The 19,296-nt window shown below is 37.8% G+C and overlaps 1 protein-coding gene across 14 annotated transcripts in view; it reads left to right on the top strand.

The window, feature by feature from the left end:
* SPAG9 (sperm associated antigen 9) overlaps nucleotides 1-19,296 on the top strand; it is a 140,702-nt gene that overhangs the window by 105,125 nt on the left and 16,281 nt on the right. For 12 of the 14 annotated variants that reach the window (XM_012537737.3, XM_033410925.2, XM_004282553.3 and 9 more), the window contains 15 exons: nucleotides 792-849; nucleotides 2,528-2,680; nucleotides 3,149-3,200; nucleotides 5,218-5,348; nucleotides 7,766-7,822; nucleotides 8,820-8,993; nucleotides 9,520-9,649; nucleotides 10,602-10,691; nucleotides 10,942-11,109; nucleotides 11,592-11,763; nucleotides 13,800-14,018; nucleotides 14,301-14,496; nucleotides 16,097-16,222; nucleotides 17,438-17,518; nucleotides 18,221-18,288. In XM_012537737.3, coding sequence (XP_012393191.1) covers nucleotides 792-849; nucleotides 2,528-2,680; nucleotides 3,149-3,200; nucleotides 5,218-5,348; nucleotides 7,766-7,822; nucleotides 8,820-8,993; nucleotides 9,520-9,649; nucleotides 10,602-10,691; nucleotides 10,942-11,109; nucleotides 11,592-11,763; nucleotides 13,800-14,018; nucleotides 14,301-14,496; nucleotides 16,097-16,222; nucleotides 17,438-17,518; nucleotides 18,221-18,288 — 1,875 coding nt within the window. The remainder of the gene's footprint in view (nucleotides 1-791; nucleotides 850-2,527; nucleotides 2,681-3,148; nucleotides 3,201-5,217; nucleotides 5,349-7,765; nucleotides 7,823-8,819; nucleotides 8,994-9,519; nucleotides 9,650-10,601; nucleotides 10,692-10,941; nucleotides 11,110-11,591; nucleotides 11,764-13,799; nucleotides 14,019-14,300; nucleotides 14,497-16,096; nucleotides 16,223-17,437; nucleotides 17,519-18,220; nucleotides 18,289-19,296) is intronic. The other 2 variants (XM_033410927.2, XM_033410926.2) reach the window with 2 other exon arrangements.

Here is a 19,296-nt window from a genome sequence, read left to right as displayed (position 1 = left end):
TAAGCATGATTGTATAAATTGACCACTAAGCATTATCATTTCAGAGGTGGCACTTTGAAGAAATCTTTATATTATTGATCTGGGATTTTCACTCTAATTATATTCAATTTTATTTTGCAAAAGAATTGGTAACATATCAGAACATCCTTATGAATGAAGGAAATCACCTTGATTTCTGTCTTTTGCACATCATTATGCGTTAAATCATGACATTGTGATTTCAGATGTTTTTCATATCATGGCTAAAACTACAGATTAATGATCTATTTTCATTCTGTTTCTTACATAAAACATTTCTTGTTCTTTGTTTTTGCTTTACATGGAATGCATGGGCTTTAAGACCATAATTTCTTTGGTAAGGTTTCATCTGCATTGGGGTCTTTCTTGTTTCTTCCTGTTCTCTATTAATAAGACCTAATTTTTAGGCAAAAGCCTGCAATAACAGGTGTGATTTAGAAATGATTTCTGATCCGTATTAATGCTACTCTCTTTTCCCCCTAAATACTGCTACTTTTTAGAATATTTGGCAGAAAAGTCTTCATTCTTTTGAAATATTATCTATGAGAAGCAAAATACAGACTAAGAAAATCTTTAGCTTTGTTTTGTGGTAGATAATTATTTATAATTTTATAATCCATACAAGTAGATACATAAAATGAAATTATAGACAAAACGAGATTACTAAAGGACAGATAAAATTTATAAAATAAAATTTGAGACTATAGCTTATTATAAGTTTATCTAATTTTAATAAATTTATTTTCAAAGTTTTTATCTTTTTTCTTTGATAGGAATGGGTCGTGAAGTTGAGAATCTTATATTGGAAAATACACAACTGTTGGAAACCAAGTAAGTATATGCAAAATTTTAACAGGCAACAAAAGATACTGAATTTTCTTCTCACCCAATTCAATGGCACATCTTTAATTTAACATAGCACGAATGCAGTCTCACTACCCCACGTCCTTCCGCTTCTCTGTGTGTGGGCTTGTGCATACACACGTACACAAGCAAATAGTTAATGGGACCTGATTTCACTGATGGTGTGTTTCATTACTCTGTTCTTTTCAGAAACAGATTTTGATCTCCTTTCTACCCTGCAAGTATCCATGCCTTTCTCTTAATCTTCTGGATGTGTCCTATGTGGTTTTTGCTCCCTCCCCTGGGATATCTATTTTCTTCTCTCTCCTCTTGGGGCTTCTTTTATTTCTGCATAAATGTTTTTATCTATATGCGGCCCACCTCTTCAGAACTCTCCTCCATAGTAGCAATTTGTGGAGTCTTACTTAGGCCCTCAAACACATTGGAGTTTTGTTTAGTGCAGTGGGTCCTGAGTTACGTGGAAAAGCAGATCAGGCCCCTTTGTAAATTTGCTGTGTCAGAGCAACTTTGGAACATCTGTGTATATCCAAAACAGAATGTAGCTCTAATGACGTCCTATGTCCATGATACGCAAAAGGAGCTAGATCTTAGATTTTTTTTTTCATTTTTTTCAAGGGTAGACTTTCTTATTAATTATTAAAGGTAAATTCAAGGATTAGTTTTACTTTGTTGATTAGATAATATCTTTTCAGAACTTATTAAGGACGGTACCCTTATGGATGCTATTTGTTTGTTTGTTTGTTTAATTAACCACTTTATTTTATTTATTTTCGGCTGCGTTGGGTCTTCGTTGCTGTGTGCGGGTTTTCTCTAGTTGCAGCGAGCGGGGGCTGCTCTTTGTTGCGGTGCGCAGGCTTCTCATTGGGGTGGCTTCTCTTGTTGCGGAGCATGGGCTCTAGGCGCACAGGCTTCAGTAGTTGCAGCACACGGGCCCTAGAGCATTCCGGCTTCAGTAGTTGAGGCACGTGGGCTCAGAAGTTGCGGCATGCAGGCTCTGGGGCACACAGACTTCAGTAGTTGTGGCGCACGGGCTTAGTTGCTCCGCAGCATGTGGGATCTTCCCGGACCAGGGATCAAACCCACGTCCCCTGCATTGGTAGGTGGATTCGTAACCACTGCACCACCAGGGAAGTCCTGGATGCTATTTGTTAAAAGTTTAATTTTATTTAATTCTGACTTTTTGATAATTTAGTGGTCTGCCTTGCCTTATCCATTTATTCTTCTTTTTAAAAAAATATTTATTTATTTGTCTGCGCTGGGTCTTAGTTGCGGCACGCATGATCTTCACTGCAGCATGCGGGATCTTTAGTTGCAGCATGTGAACTCTTAGCTGCAGCATGTGGGATCTAGTTCTCTGACCAGGGACCTAATCCGGGCCCCCTGCATTGGGAGCATGGAGTCTTAGGCACTGGACCACCAGGGAAGTTCCTCCGTTTATTCTTTGTTTGATAAGAAAACAGACCATTGCTTTGTGGGTTTTTTTTCTTAAACCTTTATCTACAGACACATCAGGTAGAATACCTTTGAAGGTTTCAGTCATTATTTAGCCTTATGATTGTAGTTACTTTAGTCTACAAGAGAAATAAGCTGTGAGATAGAAAGAATATTTACTTGTAATGGTGCTCTTGAAATATGTGTTTCTTAGAAATGCGTTGAATGTAGTGAAGAATGATTTGATAGCAAAAGTGGATGAACTTACCTGTGAGAAAGACGTGCTGCAAGGGGAGTTGGAGGCTGTGAAACAAGCCAAGCTGAAGCTAGAGGAGAAGAACAGAGAATTGGAGGAAGAGCTTAGGAAGTAAGTTTTCACTGTATTGTTCTAAACCAAACAAGCTTTGCCAGTGTGCCCCCAAGGTTATAGGTGTAACCCCGAGACTGCTACCTTTAGCGCTCTCGTCACAAAGGCCCCAGAGCTGCCTGGGATAGGGTGAAGTGCTTGGCTGATTGCCTCTGCTCTGAACAGACCCTTCCATTTATTGAATATTGTAATTTTTTGTGCATGTCGTGATGTGAAGGAAGTTAGGAGAGCTGTTCAAATACTGCTAATCAGGAAACTGTAAACATTCATTATTTTCCTTTTCTTTAATGCCTGGTTTTCTGAGAACAGTGCTATGATAATGTTCCCCTAAATGAAAGCAGCTAAATACCCTGTTTGGAAAAAGAAAAATAATCATTTAGTGGTAGTTAAAATTTTTGACCTGTTCTTTATTCTTTAAAAAGGTGAGGTCAACTCAAATAACATGTTTTGTTTTTTACCCCCCGCTAGAGCTCGTGCAGAGGCTGAAGATGCAAGGCAAAAAGCAAAAGATGATGATGATGTAGGTTTATAATTTTGGACTTGTTTTCTTAACTTACCATATTTTGGTATTTTGGGGAAATCTTGTTAATTAAGCTTTGGGTATAGCATTATAAAGATGAAAAGAAAAAGTTAAAATCGTGCTTATGATCATGAATAGTCTAGATTGTGCTCCCACATAGTATCCAGATGCTAAGCTTTCTAGCTACGCACAGTGTGCTCATTTTTCCTCCATGGCTTTGTGCTCTGACTTGTGTTTGCCTATTCAAGCTCAAGGACCTGGTGGGATATTTTGGAGTTTTTTGTTTTTGTTTTGTTTCAAATTTTAACTTAGAAATATATGAAAACCTTAAGAATAAAAATAGTTTAATGGTATTAAACATAAAAAGATAAAGTCTAGAAACTTTAATACTAGGCAATTAGCCCATATTATTGTCAACATATAAATACAAAAGAATAAATATGAACTTCTTGCCAATGTTATTAGCATGCCAGTTATTCTGTCAGTAGCTAGGGTATCATTCCTGTCACAGGTGTTTGCCGGTCAAGTATCAAACTTGAGATATATGGATGTCCTGATCAGAATGATTATTTTGTGCCCCTTCAATCTCTTATTTGTGTTTTTATATAATATTTGATACATTTAAAAATATATGTAACATGTAAGTTATGAATAATAACTTATAATTAACATTATAATAAATTAACATTATGAACCTACCATTTAACCTAAGAACTAGAACATTATCAAACATTGAAGATACCCTATGCTCTTCCCTCTAGAGGAAACTACTATGCTGTATTTATCATTTTCTTAACTTGAAAAAAAATAATTTTATCATACCACACATGTATGTATCCTTACAAGGTATGGTTAATTTTCACTGTTTTTGTGTTTTATATGTATTTAGCTTTGGAGACTTGCTTCTTTTTCTCAGTATTATGTTTTTTATATTTACCCTAGTTGTAGTATAGTGGTATAGTTCATTCATGTTCACTGCTTTATAATATCCCATTATGAATATATTACAATTTCTGTATCTGTTTTCCTGTAAATGAGTATTTAGGTTATTTTCAGCTTTTTACTACCACCAACAATGCTGTTATGAACATTACAGTGAGAGTCTTCTGGTTTTTCAGGGTATATTCCTAGTAGTGGGATTGCTGTGTTGCAAACTCAAAATCCTTTGATCATTTGTTGTTTGACTTTTTTTTAAAGGAGAGGTTAAGTTCTGCAGCAGGAGGACAAAGAAGGAGACTGCTGAGGGATAAGCTAAGCTCAGCCTCCTTCTTTCTGTCCCATGCCTTTCAGCTGTGATTCAAAATGTGCATACTGCACTGAGCAAAACAAAAGCCCTACAGTTAATCCAACCTTCCTCTCCAGAAGAGCCTTTAGAAATCAGCAGTAGAAGGAAGTTGACTTGAGCATGCCCCTTTGGGGTCGTACCATGCTCACATTCCTTATTCTCCCTAATAATAATTCTGGTTAATACAGTTGTCTCCATCTTGTTAGATTTCTTTTGGTGTTTTAGTGACTCCTAGCATTGGGTACCTTGGTAGCTAGCCAACAGGTTTTTATGCTTTTCGCTGGCTTTGAGTGTGTATGTAGATTGGTAGTTTGAGATAAATGAACCCCTTTAGGAACTTACTTGTAACTATTTTCTGAATAACTAGTATTTGTTATAGAACATGGATTTAAAATACTGTTGTGAGAACAACATTTCCAGGCGAGTGTATTAAATCTATAGAGATAACAGCCTTTTTGTTTTTCTTCAAAATCTGCACTATTCTTTGTATTTCCTTTATAATATATTCAAGTATTTGTATTTATATTGAGGAATTAAATTGTCTACTTTTTTCAGTCATAAGTAATTAAGTATATCTCTTTATTGATTTTATTTTTATTAGACCTTTTTTTTGTTATCCATTAGATTAGAAATTAAGGAATGTTAAAAGCTTAAAATTTTTACTTAAGTCTGCGATAACACTAAAACAGATACAGGCTCCCAGAGTGATCTCTAGTCTTCTTTTCGTTATAGAGTGATATTCCCACAGCCCAAAGGAAGCGGTTTACTAGAGTAGAAATGGCCCGAGTTCTAATGGAGAGAAACCAATATAAAGAGAGATTGATGGAGCTTCAGGAAGCTGTTCGATGGACAGAGATGATTCGGTTTGTATGAGAAGTACCTCTGGTGTTTTTCTCCTCTTTGTTTACTAGGTTACTGATTGTTTACTGATATTCATTTCTTTATTCAGAACTAGAGTCCTGCCTTGGGGATCCAAGCCCATTGCTCTGTTTACTAAGAGAGGTCTAAAGAAACACTAGCAGTTAGTAACAGAATGTGATCAAAGTGGGTCCCTTTTGGGCCAGTGAGGCCTCTTGGAGAATATTCCCACAACCTCTAAAGGGCAATTAAATGATGGTCTGTCGATGAAAATAATCAGTAAACAATCTATAATTGGAATAGAAAAGAATTTTATTTGAGCCAAGTGGAGGACTGCAGCCTGGGAGACAGCTTGTTGGATATCTCTGAGGAGCTGCTCTGGAGAGGCATGGTTTTCAGCACAGTTTTATATCTTGTCAGAACAAATAACATCAAACAAGTCACAGATACATTCCTTCAAGGTTTCAAAAAAACCAGATAAGCGTGTACACAGTGAGTCAGTATGGCCTTGACACCTGGGAAGGGAGTCTTATCGTCAAAAGAGTGAGTACCAGCATTGGTGTCCCAGGAAGGGAGGCGTTTCATCTTTATCTTTAACATGGACATTCTTTACTTCTGGTCAGTGCACCCTTTTCTTTAATAATGAAAGCATATGTACAGTATATGTTTGATAGGCCACAAATAGGCTGTTTTAGTTCACATAACATTTGAGTTAAATCATGTATAAGCCAGAATACTTCCCCACACCTCAATATGTGAAAATTTCTTTAGTCATTTTTTGAAAGAATGTAGAAACTGACACTACTTTTGCAGTGATGTCAGGAAGAGGTAAAGTTTTCATTTGCCACATAGGGAACGAAATCAGTCCTAGTCAGTGACTTCCTGTAAAATATTCCTGATTTCCACCACCACCCCCCCTTTCTGAGTAGTCATGCAAAAAGCAACCTTCAGTTGACATCTTTGTAAGTTGGATCTTAAATCTCACCTAATGCTGCCATCTAATGGTCATATCTTCAGTAGCAGCGTTCCTTATTTTAATTTTAGAAAGAGCTCACGAAAAGTTTGTAAACTAGTTGCCCCCTAATTTGCCCATATTTTTCAGTTTGGATTGTCACATCAGATTTACCAATAATAGTACACACTGACACCTTGTTTTAAAGTTTATGAAAATATTTTCTAACCACCAACTGTTACTTCCTTATGATTATGTCCTTTACTTAATAGTAATAAAAACATTTTGTATAGCACATTTACAATTTGCAAAAGTTGTAATTCCTTGTAGCTGCTAAGAAGGAAGAAGATTACTATCTTAATCTTTATTTATTGGACAGAGAAACTAATATACTAACAAATATGTTCTTAACTCCAGCTTTTAAGGGATATGGAATAAATAATGAGTGAATAGTTAAAAAACTGAGGCATATAGTCAGGTTCCACTTTTCATTCCTATTTTTAATTCTAGCAGTGAAATGGTAGTCAACAGGTGAATAAAAATGGTGGCTTAACTTTCTTCATTGAATTAAAATATGTTTTAAATTCAGTCCTTAAAAAAAGAAATGAAAAGGGGACTCTGACAGTCATAGCAGAAACCTTACAACCTTACTAAATCAATTTGCAGTGCCTTTTTTTTTCTTTTTGAAATTTTGTCGAATTATTGAATCAATGCAGTTTCTTTTCTTTCTTTTTTTTTAAATATTAATTTATTTATTTGGCTGTGTCAGGATCTTTAGTTGCGGTGCCCGGGCTTCTCTCTAGTTGTGGCGTGTGGGCTCCAGAGCGCACGGGCTCAGTAGCTGTGGTGTGTGGGTTTAGTTGCCCCATGGCATGTGAGATCTTAGTTCTCTGACCAGGGATTGAACCCTCGTCCCTTGCATTGGAAGGCGGATTCTTAACCACTGGACCACCAGGGAAGTCCCAATGCAGTTTATTTTCTTCCCTGGTCAGCTTTTCAGTAATGGAAAAGTTTTAGTCCTGTGAAAAATGACCCATCAGAACACTAAAGTTACAAGCTAATTTTTGAGAGCTGGAAGTGTAAAACAAATGGTACCTTTATGTAGAGACAGGGAATTACAATGCAATATTTTAATAAAAAGGGAAGTTGGAGGATATCTCTTCAATAAAAAATTGCAATAGTAACATTCAGGCTTGTTGGCTATCTGTCCAGCCCAGATAATAATTTTGTCTCTTATCAGTAGTCTGAGCTCTTTGAGGGAGGGATGGAATTTTATTTATATTAGTTGTATCGGCCTTAACAGACTGACTGACACAATAGGTCGAAGTAACTATTTGCTGAAATTGTTGACTCTCCTCCATGTATTTCATGAACTTCTTGGGTCCCTTGTTCTTCAGATAGAAAGCTAGACTACCTCACTAAACACCTCTCTCTCTGTCTCCCACCCCTTCTCTTTCCCTTTCCCTGTAGTGCATCAAGAGAAAATCCAGCCATGCAGGAAAAAAAAAGGTCAAGCATTTGGCAGTTGTAAGTATCTAAAAACACACAAAGACTCTGAGATGAGATTAGAATCAAAATTTATTTTCACAAATGATTTCTTTCTTTTTGCTTTCTTTCTTAAATTTAGGGTATGTAGCTAAACTGAACTTTTTCTTTTTGGTATGTAGTATGCCGGCTCGGTAAGGCTGTTCTTGAGGACTATCGTAAGATGCATCATGTTGGTTATGCATTTAGTGGAATCCTCTACTAAATTAAATACAATAATGGGGAATTATTTTTAGAGTTGATAGTTTTCTGGATCCCCATTAAAGTTACTGATTCACTGGTTGTGTGATTGTAAGGAACTTTACAAAGTGAAGATTAGAAATTTAGTGTTTGTGGGGTTTGAGTTGTGTGTGTATCTGTGCGTTTTGGACTTGAACTGTGTTTGTGCTGGAAGTACTGTGCATTTACTGTGCTTAAAACTTGCCCTTTTTTGGTGAATTTTTTTCTGGTATTTAATAGAAATAGGTTTTTTTCTCTTTTTTGAGTGGATGTGAAAATAGTTATTTAAATTGAGGTTACTAAAAAAATGTATAAGGTACGTGTTAAAATGGTAGTATGTGTTCTAGTACTTTATTATGACTATTTTTAGAAGTGGCTTACTAAGCTTCTGTTCAAACCGTGCAGCCATAACCTTGCTGTTTAACAACCACTGGCTGGCTAAAGGAACCGTCTTATTTTATTTCTTCATTACGAGAAGTTCCCTGTACTCAAGAGCTCCTTCCTTTCATTATGAGGGTTGCTAATTAAAGAACAGGGATCTGCCATTCTAGGCAATAGTTTCTCTTTCCTGAATGTCTGAGTTTGGCTGTGAGTTATTGCTGAGGTTGCAGTGTGTAACTACAAAAAATCTTTTTGCTGGTTTCTAACTCATTTCCTTGTAAAAGCTCTCTGGAATTTGTGGAAAATGATGGATTGTTCTTAACCATGCATGTAATACACACACACACTGCACACACACATCCTCTCATTTTCCTTTTAGTTTCAGCAGACTTTTCAGCTCCTCAAGTAACACTACTAAGAAGCCTGAACCACCGGTTAATCTGAAGTACAATGCACCCACCTCTCACGTTACTCCTTCCGTCAAGAAAAGAAGCAGCACCTTATCTCAACTCCCAGGGGATAAGTCCAAAGCCTTTGATTTCCTTAGCGAAGAGTAAGTATTTTTCAGACTAGCGGTTACACCCTAAATAACTTAACAGTTCAGAATATTCTTGCCCCTTATCAGATCAGCTATAAAGAAACTATTCCTATAACTTGACTGCCCTTAAGTACGTTGCTCCTAGTTTTCATAAAGAGGAGAAATGTTTTAAAATCTCCTTTTTGCTAGTTTGACAACATTGATAAATATTAATAGAAATGTTGAAGACCTATATAAGCCCTTGTCCTAGTTGTTTGATCATTTCCTCTGTTGTCAGAAGGAACTGGCTTTCCATCCTGACCCTGCTCCTCACTAGGTAGATGAACTTGGGAAAGTTAATCTCTCAGAGCCCCAGTGTCTCTACCTATAAAATGAGTATGATAACCTACCTTAGAGATGTTAGGATTAAATTATATAGTGTCTGTAAACTGCCTGACACAAGGTAATTTTTTCTTGTTATTTATGCTATTTTGGCAGGGGAGGGGAGATAAGCTGTTGTTATATTCACTTAACTTAAAAAGGAAATTTCTTTCCCTTTTAGAACTGAAGCTAGTTTAGCCTCACGCAGAGAACAGAAGAGAGAACAGTATCGTCAGGTAAAGGCACATGTTCAGAAGGAAGATGGTAGAGTGCAGGCTTTTGGCTGGAGTCTGCCTCAAAAGTACAAACAGGTAACGTTTGAACATGGTAAGAGCATCTAATGGGAAATGCAAGGGGGAGGAGTAGGCCTGGGCATGAAAGACTCGAACTACACGTCCCAATCTGCTCAGTTTCAAGTGGCATGGATTTGGCACACGTTTAGAGAAGTATTGAGGGTACTGGTTTTTAGGCGGTTTTCTTGAGCCCTTCAGCTCAAGAGAAATGCCTCTGAGTTCTGTGAGGAAGGAGAGGGGTCAATAGGAGGTGGCTGAGTACATGTGACTTGGGGTATCCTATTCTATTTTAATATTTGAAGATTTTGTTAAAAAAAAACAAAACAGTATCTGTTGTTTAAAAGTTTTAAGAAACGTTTGTCATGGAGCTTTCAAACTGTTACCTTAAAACTCAATTCAGGTCTTCAGGAACTTTACCATATTCCCTACCCCTAACACACACACACACACACGCACGCACGCACGCACGCACGCACGCGCACACACACACACACACACACACACACACACGTGTGCACTAACAGGTCTGTGAGTTAATGTATCTTTTCTGAGCTCCCAAAGCAGCATCTTATTTTCTCTAATTGCCACTTGATTTTCTGCTTATTTTTCAAATAAGAATGACAAAGTTAACTTGAACTTGACTTCATAGAATAAATATGTTACAGCAGTGCTTGTCCATGTCTCAGTGGTTCTGTAAGTTCACTTTTTTTTTTTTTGCGGTACGTGGGCCTCTCACCGCTGCGGCCCCTCCCGTTGCGGAGCACAGGCTCCAGACGCACAGGCCCAGCGGCCACGGCTCATGGGCCCAGCCGCTCCGCGGCACGTGGGATCCTCCCGGACCAGGGCACGAACCTATGTCCCCTGCATCGGCAGGCGGACTCTCAACCACTGTGCCACCAGGGAAGCCCTGTAAGTTCACTTTTGATGAGGCTTACCCAGTGTGTCTTTTTCTCCCCTCCCCAATTATTAGGTAACCAATGGACAAGGGGAAAATAAGATGAAAAATTTACCTGTACCTGTCTATCTCAGACCTCTAGATGAAAAAGATACATCAATGAAGGTAAATTAATTTTGAAGTTAATGGTAATATTGCTTAAAATCTTGGTGAAGTTTTTCCTAAAACCAAAAAAGTTTAAATTCTACTTTCGTGGGCAAGGTTATTGTTCATTTTGTAGTTTTAGACTGGAATACTTTGAATATTTTTAGAGCCCTCTGTTTGTAATCATTAGATCTTTTAAAGAAATGTGAAAAGTTGTAAACATTTTTAGAGAGAAAGTGACTTAATACCATCTTTTTTTAACCCAAAAAAGCTGTGGTGTGCTGTTGGAGTCAGTTTGTCAGGTGGGAAGACCAGAGACGGTGGCTCTGTGGTTGGAGCGAGTGTCTTTTACAAGGATGTTGCTGGTTTGGATGCAGAAGGCAGTGAACAGCGAAGTGCATCTCAGAGCAGTTTAGACAAGTTAGATCAGGAACTTAAGGTAAGTGCTTACACTAACAATTGACCCAGTTTCTGAGACTAATTGCTTAGCTCTTTGATCTCAAACTTACTTCTGGGTCCAACTTCTAATTGGGGTTACTACGCCCTTGCTTACTCCTCATCCCCCCTCTCTCTCTTTTAAATCAGTTTTACTGGAGTATATTTTACATAAAATAAAATGTACGCTCTAAATGGATACAGTTCATTATACAGTTCATTATGGATACAGAGTTTTGACAAAGGTATGCACCTATGTAGCAATCATCACAGTCAAGATATAGAACAGCTTTAACACTGATCTGCTTTAACTGCTAGTTCTTAGTCTACTAATTATTGTTGAAAGGTGGTTATACTTTCAGCCTTCCAAATAATCTGGAAATAAACTTGAAATAGTATTGTCCTTTAGTGTAGAGGCACAGCCGCATGGATATTTACACATACGTCTCATTTTAAACATTCATTTTCCTTACTTTGCCTATGCAGGAGCAGCAGAAGGAGTTAAAAACTCAAGAAGAATTATCCAGTCTAGTCTGGATCTGTACCAGCACTCATTCAGCTACAAAAGTTATCATTATTGATGCTGTCCAACCAGGCAACATCCTAGATGGTTTCACTGTTTGCAACTCTCATGTTCTGTGTATAGCAAGTGTACCAGGTAAGAGTACCATGCTCCTCTCTTCCCACCGTCCACAGCTCCTTACTGGCAAGAACCGACTGGTTACTGGAGATAGTTATGTACCACTCTCTCACGGAGTTTATTTTCTAGTTGGTGAAGACCAAAAATAAACTGGAAACAAATGACTGACAAAGATATTTTCAGATACTGTGAAGAAAGTAAAACAATGGAAATTTGAGAAGATAAGTGGGTGGCAGAGGGCAAGGGGCTATTTAGATTGAATAGTAAGGGAAGGCCTTCTAAAGTTGTATATTAAATATTATGTGATGTTAAAACATTGGTTTAAAAATTAAAGGGAATTCCCTGGCGATCCAGTGGTTAGGACTACGTGCTTCCACTGCAGGGGGCATGGGTTCCATCCCTGGTCGGGGAACTAAGATCCCGCATGCCACGCGGCGCAGCCCCCGCCCCCAAAAAATTAAAGAGGTTGATGTTATATCTACACAGTGGAATATTATTCAGCCATATAAAGGAATGAGATATTGATACATGCCATAACATGGATTAACCTTGGGAACAACTCAGACACAAATATTGTATGATTCCACTTACATGAGCTATCTAGACTAGGCAAATTCATAAAGACAGAATTAAATTAAAGATTACCAGTGGTAGGGGCTCAGGGAGCAGAGAGTTATTGTTTAATTGGTACAGATTTTCTATGTGTGGTGACAGAAAAGTTTTGGACATAGCTGTGATGGCTGTACAACATTGTGAATGTAATTAATGCCACTGAATTGTACACTTAAAATGGTTAAAATGGAAAATTTTGTGTAGTATATATGTATATTTTACTACAAAAAATTTTTTGTAATGTGATAGGAATAAAAACAGCTTTCTAAATAAAGAGAACTGAAGAGGTTTATTTTTTTATGGTAAATGCTTAGTTTTTAAATGTGTTACTAATATCTTAAGGCACTGTATACACCTAGGCTGTATTAATTTTATTTATTTGTTTGTTTGTTTATTTATGGCTGCGTTGGGTCTTCGTTGCTGCACGTGGGCTTTCTCTAGTTGGCGGCGAGCGGGGGCTACTCTTCATTGTGGTGCGCGGGCTTCTCGTTGCGGCGGCTTCTCTTGTTGCGGAGCACAGACTCTAGGCACCCGGGCTTCAGTAGTTGTGGCACTCGGACTCAGTAGTTGTGGCTCGCAGGCTCTAGAGCACAGGCTCAGTAGTTGTGGCTCACGGACTTAGCTGCTCCATGGCATGTGGGATCTTCCCGGACCAGGGATAGAACCCATGTCCCCTGCATTGGCAGGCGGATTCTTAGCCACTGTGCCACCAGGGAAGTCCTGTATTAATTTTTATAGTGGTGGAAGTTCATATTTCAAATAGTAATAGAGATAATTAAAAAAATTTTTTGCTACCTTGTCAGATATAATTAGATTTCATTGTTTTTGTTTTTTTATTTTATTTATTTATTTATTTATTTGGCTGCGTTGGGTCTTCATTTCTGCATGAGGGCTTTCTCCAGTTGCGGAGAGCGGGGGCCACTCTTCATCGCGGTGTGCGGGCCTCTCACTATCGCGGCCTCTCCTGTTGTGGAGCACAGGCTCCAGATGCGCAGGCTCAGTAGTTGTGGCTCACGGGCCCAGTTGCTCCGCGGCACGTGGGATCCTCCCAGACCAGGGCTCGAACCTGTGTCCCCCGCATTGGCAGGCAGATTCTCAACCACTGCGCCACCAGGGAAGCCCTAGATTTCATTGTTTTTAATTTCATTAGGCGGCTGCTTAAGAGCTCATATTAAGAACAGAAATGTCATTTCTGACATTTTCAGGTTTACTTGTGCTTGCGTTAATAGAAGTATTATCTTAATTTTTTAAGCTACTTTCTCAAATTGTGAATTGAGTTTAAATTAGTTTAAATAAAATTTAGTTACCATCTTGGCAGTGTATTTGAATAGCTCTTTGTCTCACCTGCACTCTTATTTCAAACCTATTGTTGCCTTAATGGAGAAAATGCTATTTATAGGAGTTTACTGAGCTATTAAACGAAGGTTTATCTTGTTTTTCAGGAGCACGAGAAACAGACTACCCCGCAGGAGAAGAGCTTTCAGAATCCGGACAAGTAGACAAAGCATCTTTATGTGGAAGCATGACAAGCAATAGCTCAGCAGAGACAGACAGCCTGTTGGGAGGCATCACGGTGGTTGGTTGTTCTACAGAAGGTGTGACAGCAGCTGCCACTTCCCCTAGTACCAACGGAACATCTCCAGTGATAGAAAAACCACCAGGTATGTCTGTCCTCCTTAGATACCGTCTGTATAGAGTCTGAGCCTGTCCCAGATGCCTCATTATGGACTAAACTTAGACCTTAAAGTAACAAGGATGAAAGAGCTTGGAAGAAGATCGAGTGATGAATGTTAAATGAAATCAAGAATCCTCAGTCTTATTACATAGTGTGGAGGAAAAGGGAGTAGCAGAGTGGAATTCTATAGAGGGGGTTTGTGTGTGGGGAAATTATTGGAAGAAAAGCTCAAACTTAGGATCGTTAGCATGTTTTATTTATTTTGTAGAAAAGGAAACAGAAAATAGTGAGGTTGATGAAAATGTTCCAACAGCAGAAGAAGCAACTGAAGCTACAGAAGGCAATGCAGGGTCAGCTGAAGATACCGTGGATATCTCCCAAACTGGCGTGTACACAGAGCATGTTTTTACAGATCCTTTGGGAGTTCAAATCCCAGAAGACCTCTCACCAGTATATCAGTCAAGGTATACAAATGGGTTAACAATTTAGGGAACCAGATAAGTGCACACATAAAAGGAACCAAAATGATCTCAAGCAGTCAAAATATTCCTACTATTTGACGTTGTTGTGGTAGATTTAGATGTTATTACTTACTCCAACTATGTCTTCATCTTTTCCTTCCATTGCATTCTCTCTAGACATATTTTTTCACCCATTTGTTCTCTATTCCTTCCAACTTAAAAAAAACTTACTTATAAGGTATATTAGTCAAAATCTTCCCAGTCATTTTCTCTTTTGGTATGATTTTTTGTTAATTGTTGTACTCACTGTCTTCTATTCTGTTAATAACTCTCTGCCATTTTAATCCCTTCTCCTACTCTCACACCCACTTTGTCAGTGAAATTGGCCATTTAAATTTAAATTTCCCATGTGGGTTTCAATGACCCTTTTTTTTTTTTTTTTTTTTTTTTTTGCGGTACGCGGGCCTCTCACTGCTGTGGCCTCTCCCGTTGTGGAGCACAGGCTCCGGACACGCAGGCTCAGTGGCCATGGCTCACGGGCCCAGCCGCTCCACGACACGCGGGATCCTCCCGGACCGGGGCACGAACCCGTGTCCCCTGCATCGGCAGGCGGACTCTCAACCACTGTGCCACCAGGGAAGCCCAGAAAACAATTTGTTTTAGATTCTTCCTTTGAAAATAAGGCCCATTTAGCAAATTCTTTAATTTTCTTTCTTGCCTTCTCTAGGCCTTATAGAAAGCTGATGGGAGTCTATCAAAACTGGAGTCTTTTTACAATTTAATATTCTTCCTCTTAATGAATAGAGCAACCAGGTGTCTCTTAACATTTAATTGTTAATTTAAGAATAAAGTTATCTTTTTGGACTTACTGATTTGTTTGTCTGTTTTGAATTTGATATCCCAGTTATGCTTTTTTTTTTTTTTTACTAAATGTCCTCTGACAGTCCAAAGAATGAAGGTTTTGGGGTAGAATACAAGCATGTTTCAGCTTATTAATTTATTTTAGCAAATTCTTTATAATTCACCCTCGTGTGTGTGTGTGTATGTGTGTGGTTTTTAAACAAACTATCTCTCCTCTTTCTCTCCCCACAGAAGAAACTCATAAAATTCAAAATAACTGTAAGGGAGAACCTTAACTATAGTCTGGATATTCACTGTTATATTTCATCACCGTGTCTTAACTCAGTTCTCTGTACCTTGAGCTTCCTAGTATCTTAATGTTACTTCTGGAACAATTGCTGAAATATATGTATTTATATTTCTTTCATTTCTTTCTTATCTCTCCCTCCCCCCTGCACCTCATTGCCTTGCCTCTCTTCCTTCCTTCCTTCTCCACTTTCTCCCTCCCTCCCTCCCTCCCTCCCTCCTTCCCTCCCTCTCTCTCTCTTCTTCTCTTTCTTTCTTTCTTTCTTTCTTTCTTTCTCTCTCTCTCTCTCTCTTTTTGAAATGTTTAATATAAGCATTTAACTTTGGCTTTACTGGAATTTAGTGTTCGATTATTTGATTTTTTTTTAAACTGTAAACTAAAATATAGAAATGATCAATCCCTGAAAACTGTAGCTAAACATATTCAGATTTTTTTCCTTTGTCTCACCTTTTCCAGTAATGACTCAGATGCATATAAAGATCAAATATCAGTATTACAAAATGAACAAGACCTGATGAGAGAGGAAGCCCAGAAAATGAGTAGCCTTTTACCAACTATGTGGCTTGGAGCTCAGAATGGCTGGTAGGTACCAACTCTTTTAATATTAGAAATCTTTAGTCTTTCATTTTTGCTTTTGAAATCAGAAGATAACTAAAATGTGGTACATACAAATACAAACACAAAGTGCTTATTAAAGCAAAGAATTTTATATACGCACAATTTTGAGGTTATGTTGCAACTGCCTCATAAACTGGACTTTGACTTGCATTGGTTCTGAATGGTAAACCATATGTTTGTCACAGGATGTTCCTTTTATATAATATTCTTGGAAAAAGAGGTAAATAAAACTTTAAAATCTGGGTGATCTAGAAATAGGAGATCCTGAACAACAAAAGGTTTATATAAGCTAGAGTGTGTTCAGGGAATATCAAGGATTAAACAATCTCTTTGGCTTCAGGAGGGCCCAATTGTAAACATAACTTCTAGGAAAACCAGGACAAATCAGAGTCTGAAAGCTTAGGAGATGATAACAGACATTATAGGACTTTGTAGTCGTGTGGGGAGTCTTACAGACTTGTGCTTCTCCTGAGGTTAAGCAGGATCACTAGTACGTCTTTCCCATGAAGGTCTCATACTACAGAATGAAGGTTTGGCACACTTTTTCTTTGAAGGGTCACATAAGAAATATGTTAGGTTTCCTGGCCGTATGATCTTTGTAGCAACTTCTCAACTATGCTGTTGTGGTGCAAAAGCAGCCGCTGCATTGAAGTGAACTGGTGTGGCTATGTTCCAATAATAATAAAACTTATGAACACTGAATTTCATATGTCTCGTATGTCATGAAATACTCTCCTTTTGATTTTTTTCCAACCGTTTAAAAAGTAAAGACCATTTTTAGTTTGCATAGTGTACTAAGACAGGTAGATGGCTAGATTTGGCCTATGGGCCTTAGTTTGCCACTCCCTGATGTAAACCACTCTGTCATCAGAAAGCTCAGTATAGTAGAAAAGTAAGATTATTTTTTTGAAAAGGTTTCTAGCCAAGGATTCTGAAGTATGGGGTAACCTGAGACTAACTAACCAGGCGTTAGTTCTGGCTTTTCATTCTTTGTATGTTTCTGTTTGCTTAAGCAGCTTATTTCTCTGCTTTAGGCCTACGCTTACTCTCATTATTGTTTTTTCCTAAAATTTTTATGTTACTCTTCTTTCCTTCTGAAAGAACTTTGTGTTCATTATTAGATATAAACAACTACTTGATGTTCCCTATGCCTTACCAGTCTTGATTTTGTTCTTGCAGTTTGTATGTCCATTCATCTGTAGCCCAGTGGAGGAAATGTCTCCATTCTATTAAACTTAAAGATTCGATTCTCAGTATTGTGTAAGTTTTATTTTAGAAATTCTTCCATTCAAAAATATGTATTTTGGTATAAACTAGATTCTAAGACTATTAAAGTTAACATGTGCTTCATGACTAAATCAGTATCCATATTTTTTTGTAACCCTCTTTATGAGTGAGATTGAAACTCTAACTAGGAAGTAAACCGGAGAACTTTAAGTATAAGAGAAAACTTGCCAGGTTGATTCCTCACCATACTGAGAGTTCTTTAGTACTTTGGGGGAGAAAACCAATTAAACCCCATTAATTTATATTTGTTTTAGAGTATTCTTTATACTTTGTGAATATGTTGATTGGGGCATTGATTTACTAGTCCTTTCCTGTATGTTGACTATCAAAAGTCAGTTTGTCTGTTAGGTCCACAGAGCTGACTCTGTTAGTTCTACTTGGGGTGTGTGTCTCTGGTCTGTGGACCTTTTGTTGGTAGTCTGTGATGGGAGGAGGAACTTGGGCTAGAAAGCGAAACAACTGAGTCACCACACATGCTTTTTATTTAGTTGAGCTGACATTTTCATAGCAAGACTTTCTCAGTGAAGAAAAGAATGATGTTCATTTAGGTTCTCGTGTAAGCTCCTAATACATCACAGACCGGTCTTCTGAGAAACTCTGAACTAGCTCGGTAGCATGCATATGCATTCCATATTCCCAGATGGAGAGTTCTAAAATCCCCATTCCTGTTTGCAGACATGTGAAAGGAATTGTGTTAGTGGCCCTGGCTGATGGTACCCTTGCAATCTTTCACAGAGGAGTTGGTGAGTTGTTATGAATATATAACATGTGTGCTAATTTGTTGCTTTGCAAGAGCATTTTCAAGCAGATTGGCTTCTTATGTTTTAAAGAAATCATACTTAATAGGAGAAAGAATAAAGGTTTAACTGAATACTAACCGTGTATGACATCAGTGAGTATGTGAGTTCTTGCCTGCAGACATACATTAATAGTATACCTCGGTGAAAACCTGTTTACCATAATGAGCAAATAGTCCTCGTGGTCCTCTTATAGAATGTGCAATGGAGGTATTTGTTTTTCACTCATATACTTATGCAGTTAGGAGAAATTTAGTGAGAGGATATGTTTTCTTTTGCCCAGTATTTTAAAAATAATTTGCAACCACTTACATTTGGGATGTTTTTAAAAAGAATTTTTAATTGGGTAAGGTTTAATCATTTTCATATTACGTTCTTTATATTCTTCCCCTTTAAACCAGTGTTTCTACCATCTGCACACAGAAGGGTGGTGGTGTCAGAAAACTGCCTTGAGTGAATTAAATTAAGAGAATTGAGCGTGTAACTCCTTGGTACATGTATCAAACAAAAGTGATATTTCATTTCCTACCTACTAGAATGGTAGATCAGGGAAGTATTATAAAAACGTAGATCCACTAAATTCAGATTTTCACAAGCCTTTTCCCAAAGTCTCATGTCCTTTGGGGCCTCAAGAAATGTGAGGGAGATGATAGGCAGGTGCTAGGGGTTGCTGGTTAATGACTCCATAACAAAAAGAGAGGCCTCCGTTTTACCTTGTTCAGGCCCTTTTATAGACTATCTGAGTTTAATCCTCACAGCAACTTAAGAAAATTCTATTGTCATCCTCACTTTATAGACGAGGAAACTGAGGCACAGAGTATTTTAGTCACTTGTTCATGGTCACTCAACTAGTGAGTAGAAGAACCTAGAAAAAATGGAATAATAAATATTTTGGTAAACTGAATCCAAAATTATATGGAACAAGATAAACAAAATACATTTACTAAGGATACA

The sequence above is a fragment of the Orcinus orca genome, chromosome 19 (assembly GCF_937001465.1).
Source record: "Orcinus orca chromosome 19, mOrcOrc1.1, whole genome shotgun sequence".
In the NCBI taxonomy this organism is placed as follows: Eukaryota; Metazoa; Chordata; class Mammalia; order Artiodactyla; family Delphinidae; genus Orcinus; species Orcinus orca.
Note: the sequence above shows the minus strand (reverse complement) of the source record. Positions and strands in the feature narration are given on the sequence as shown.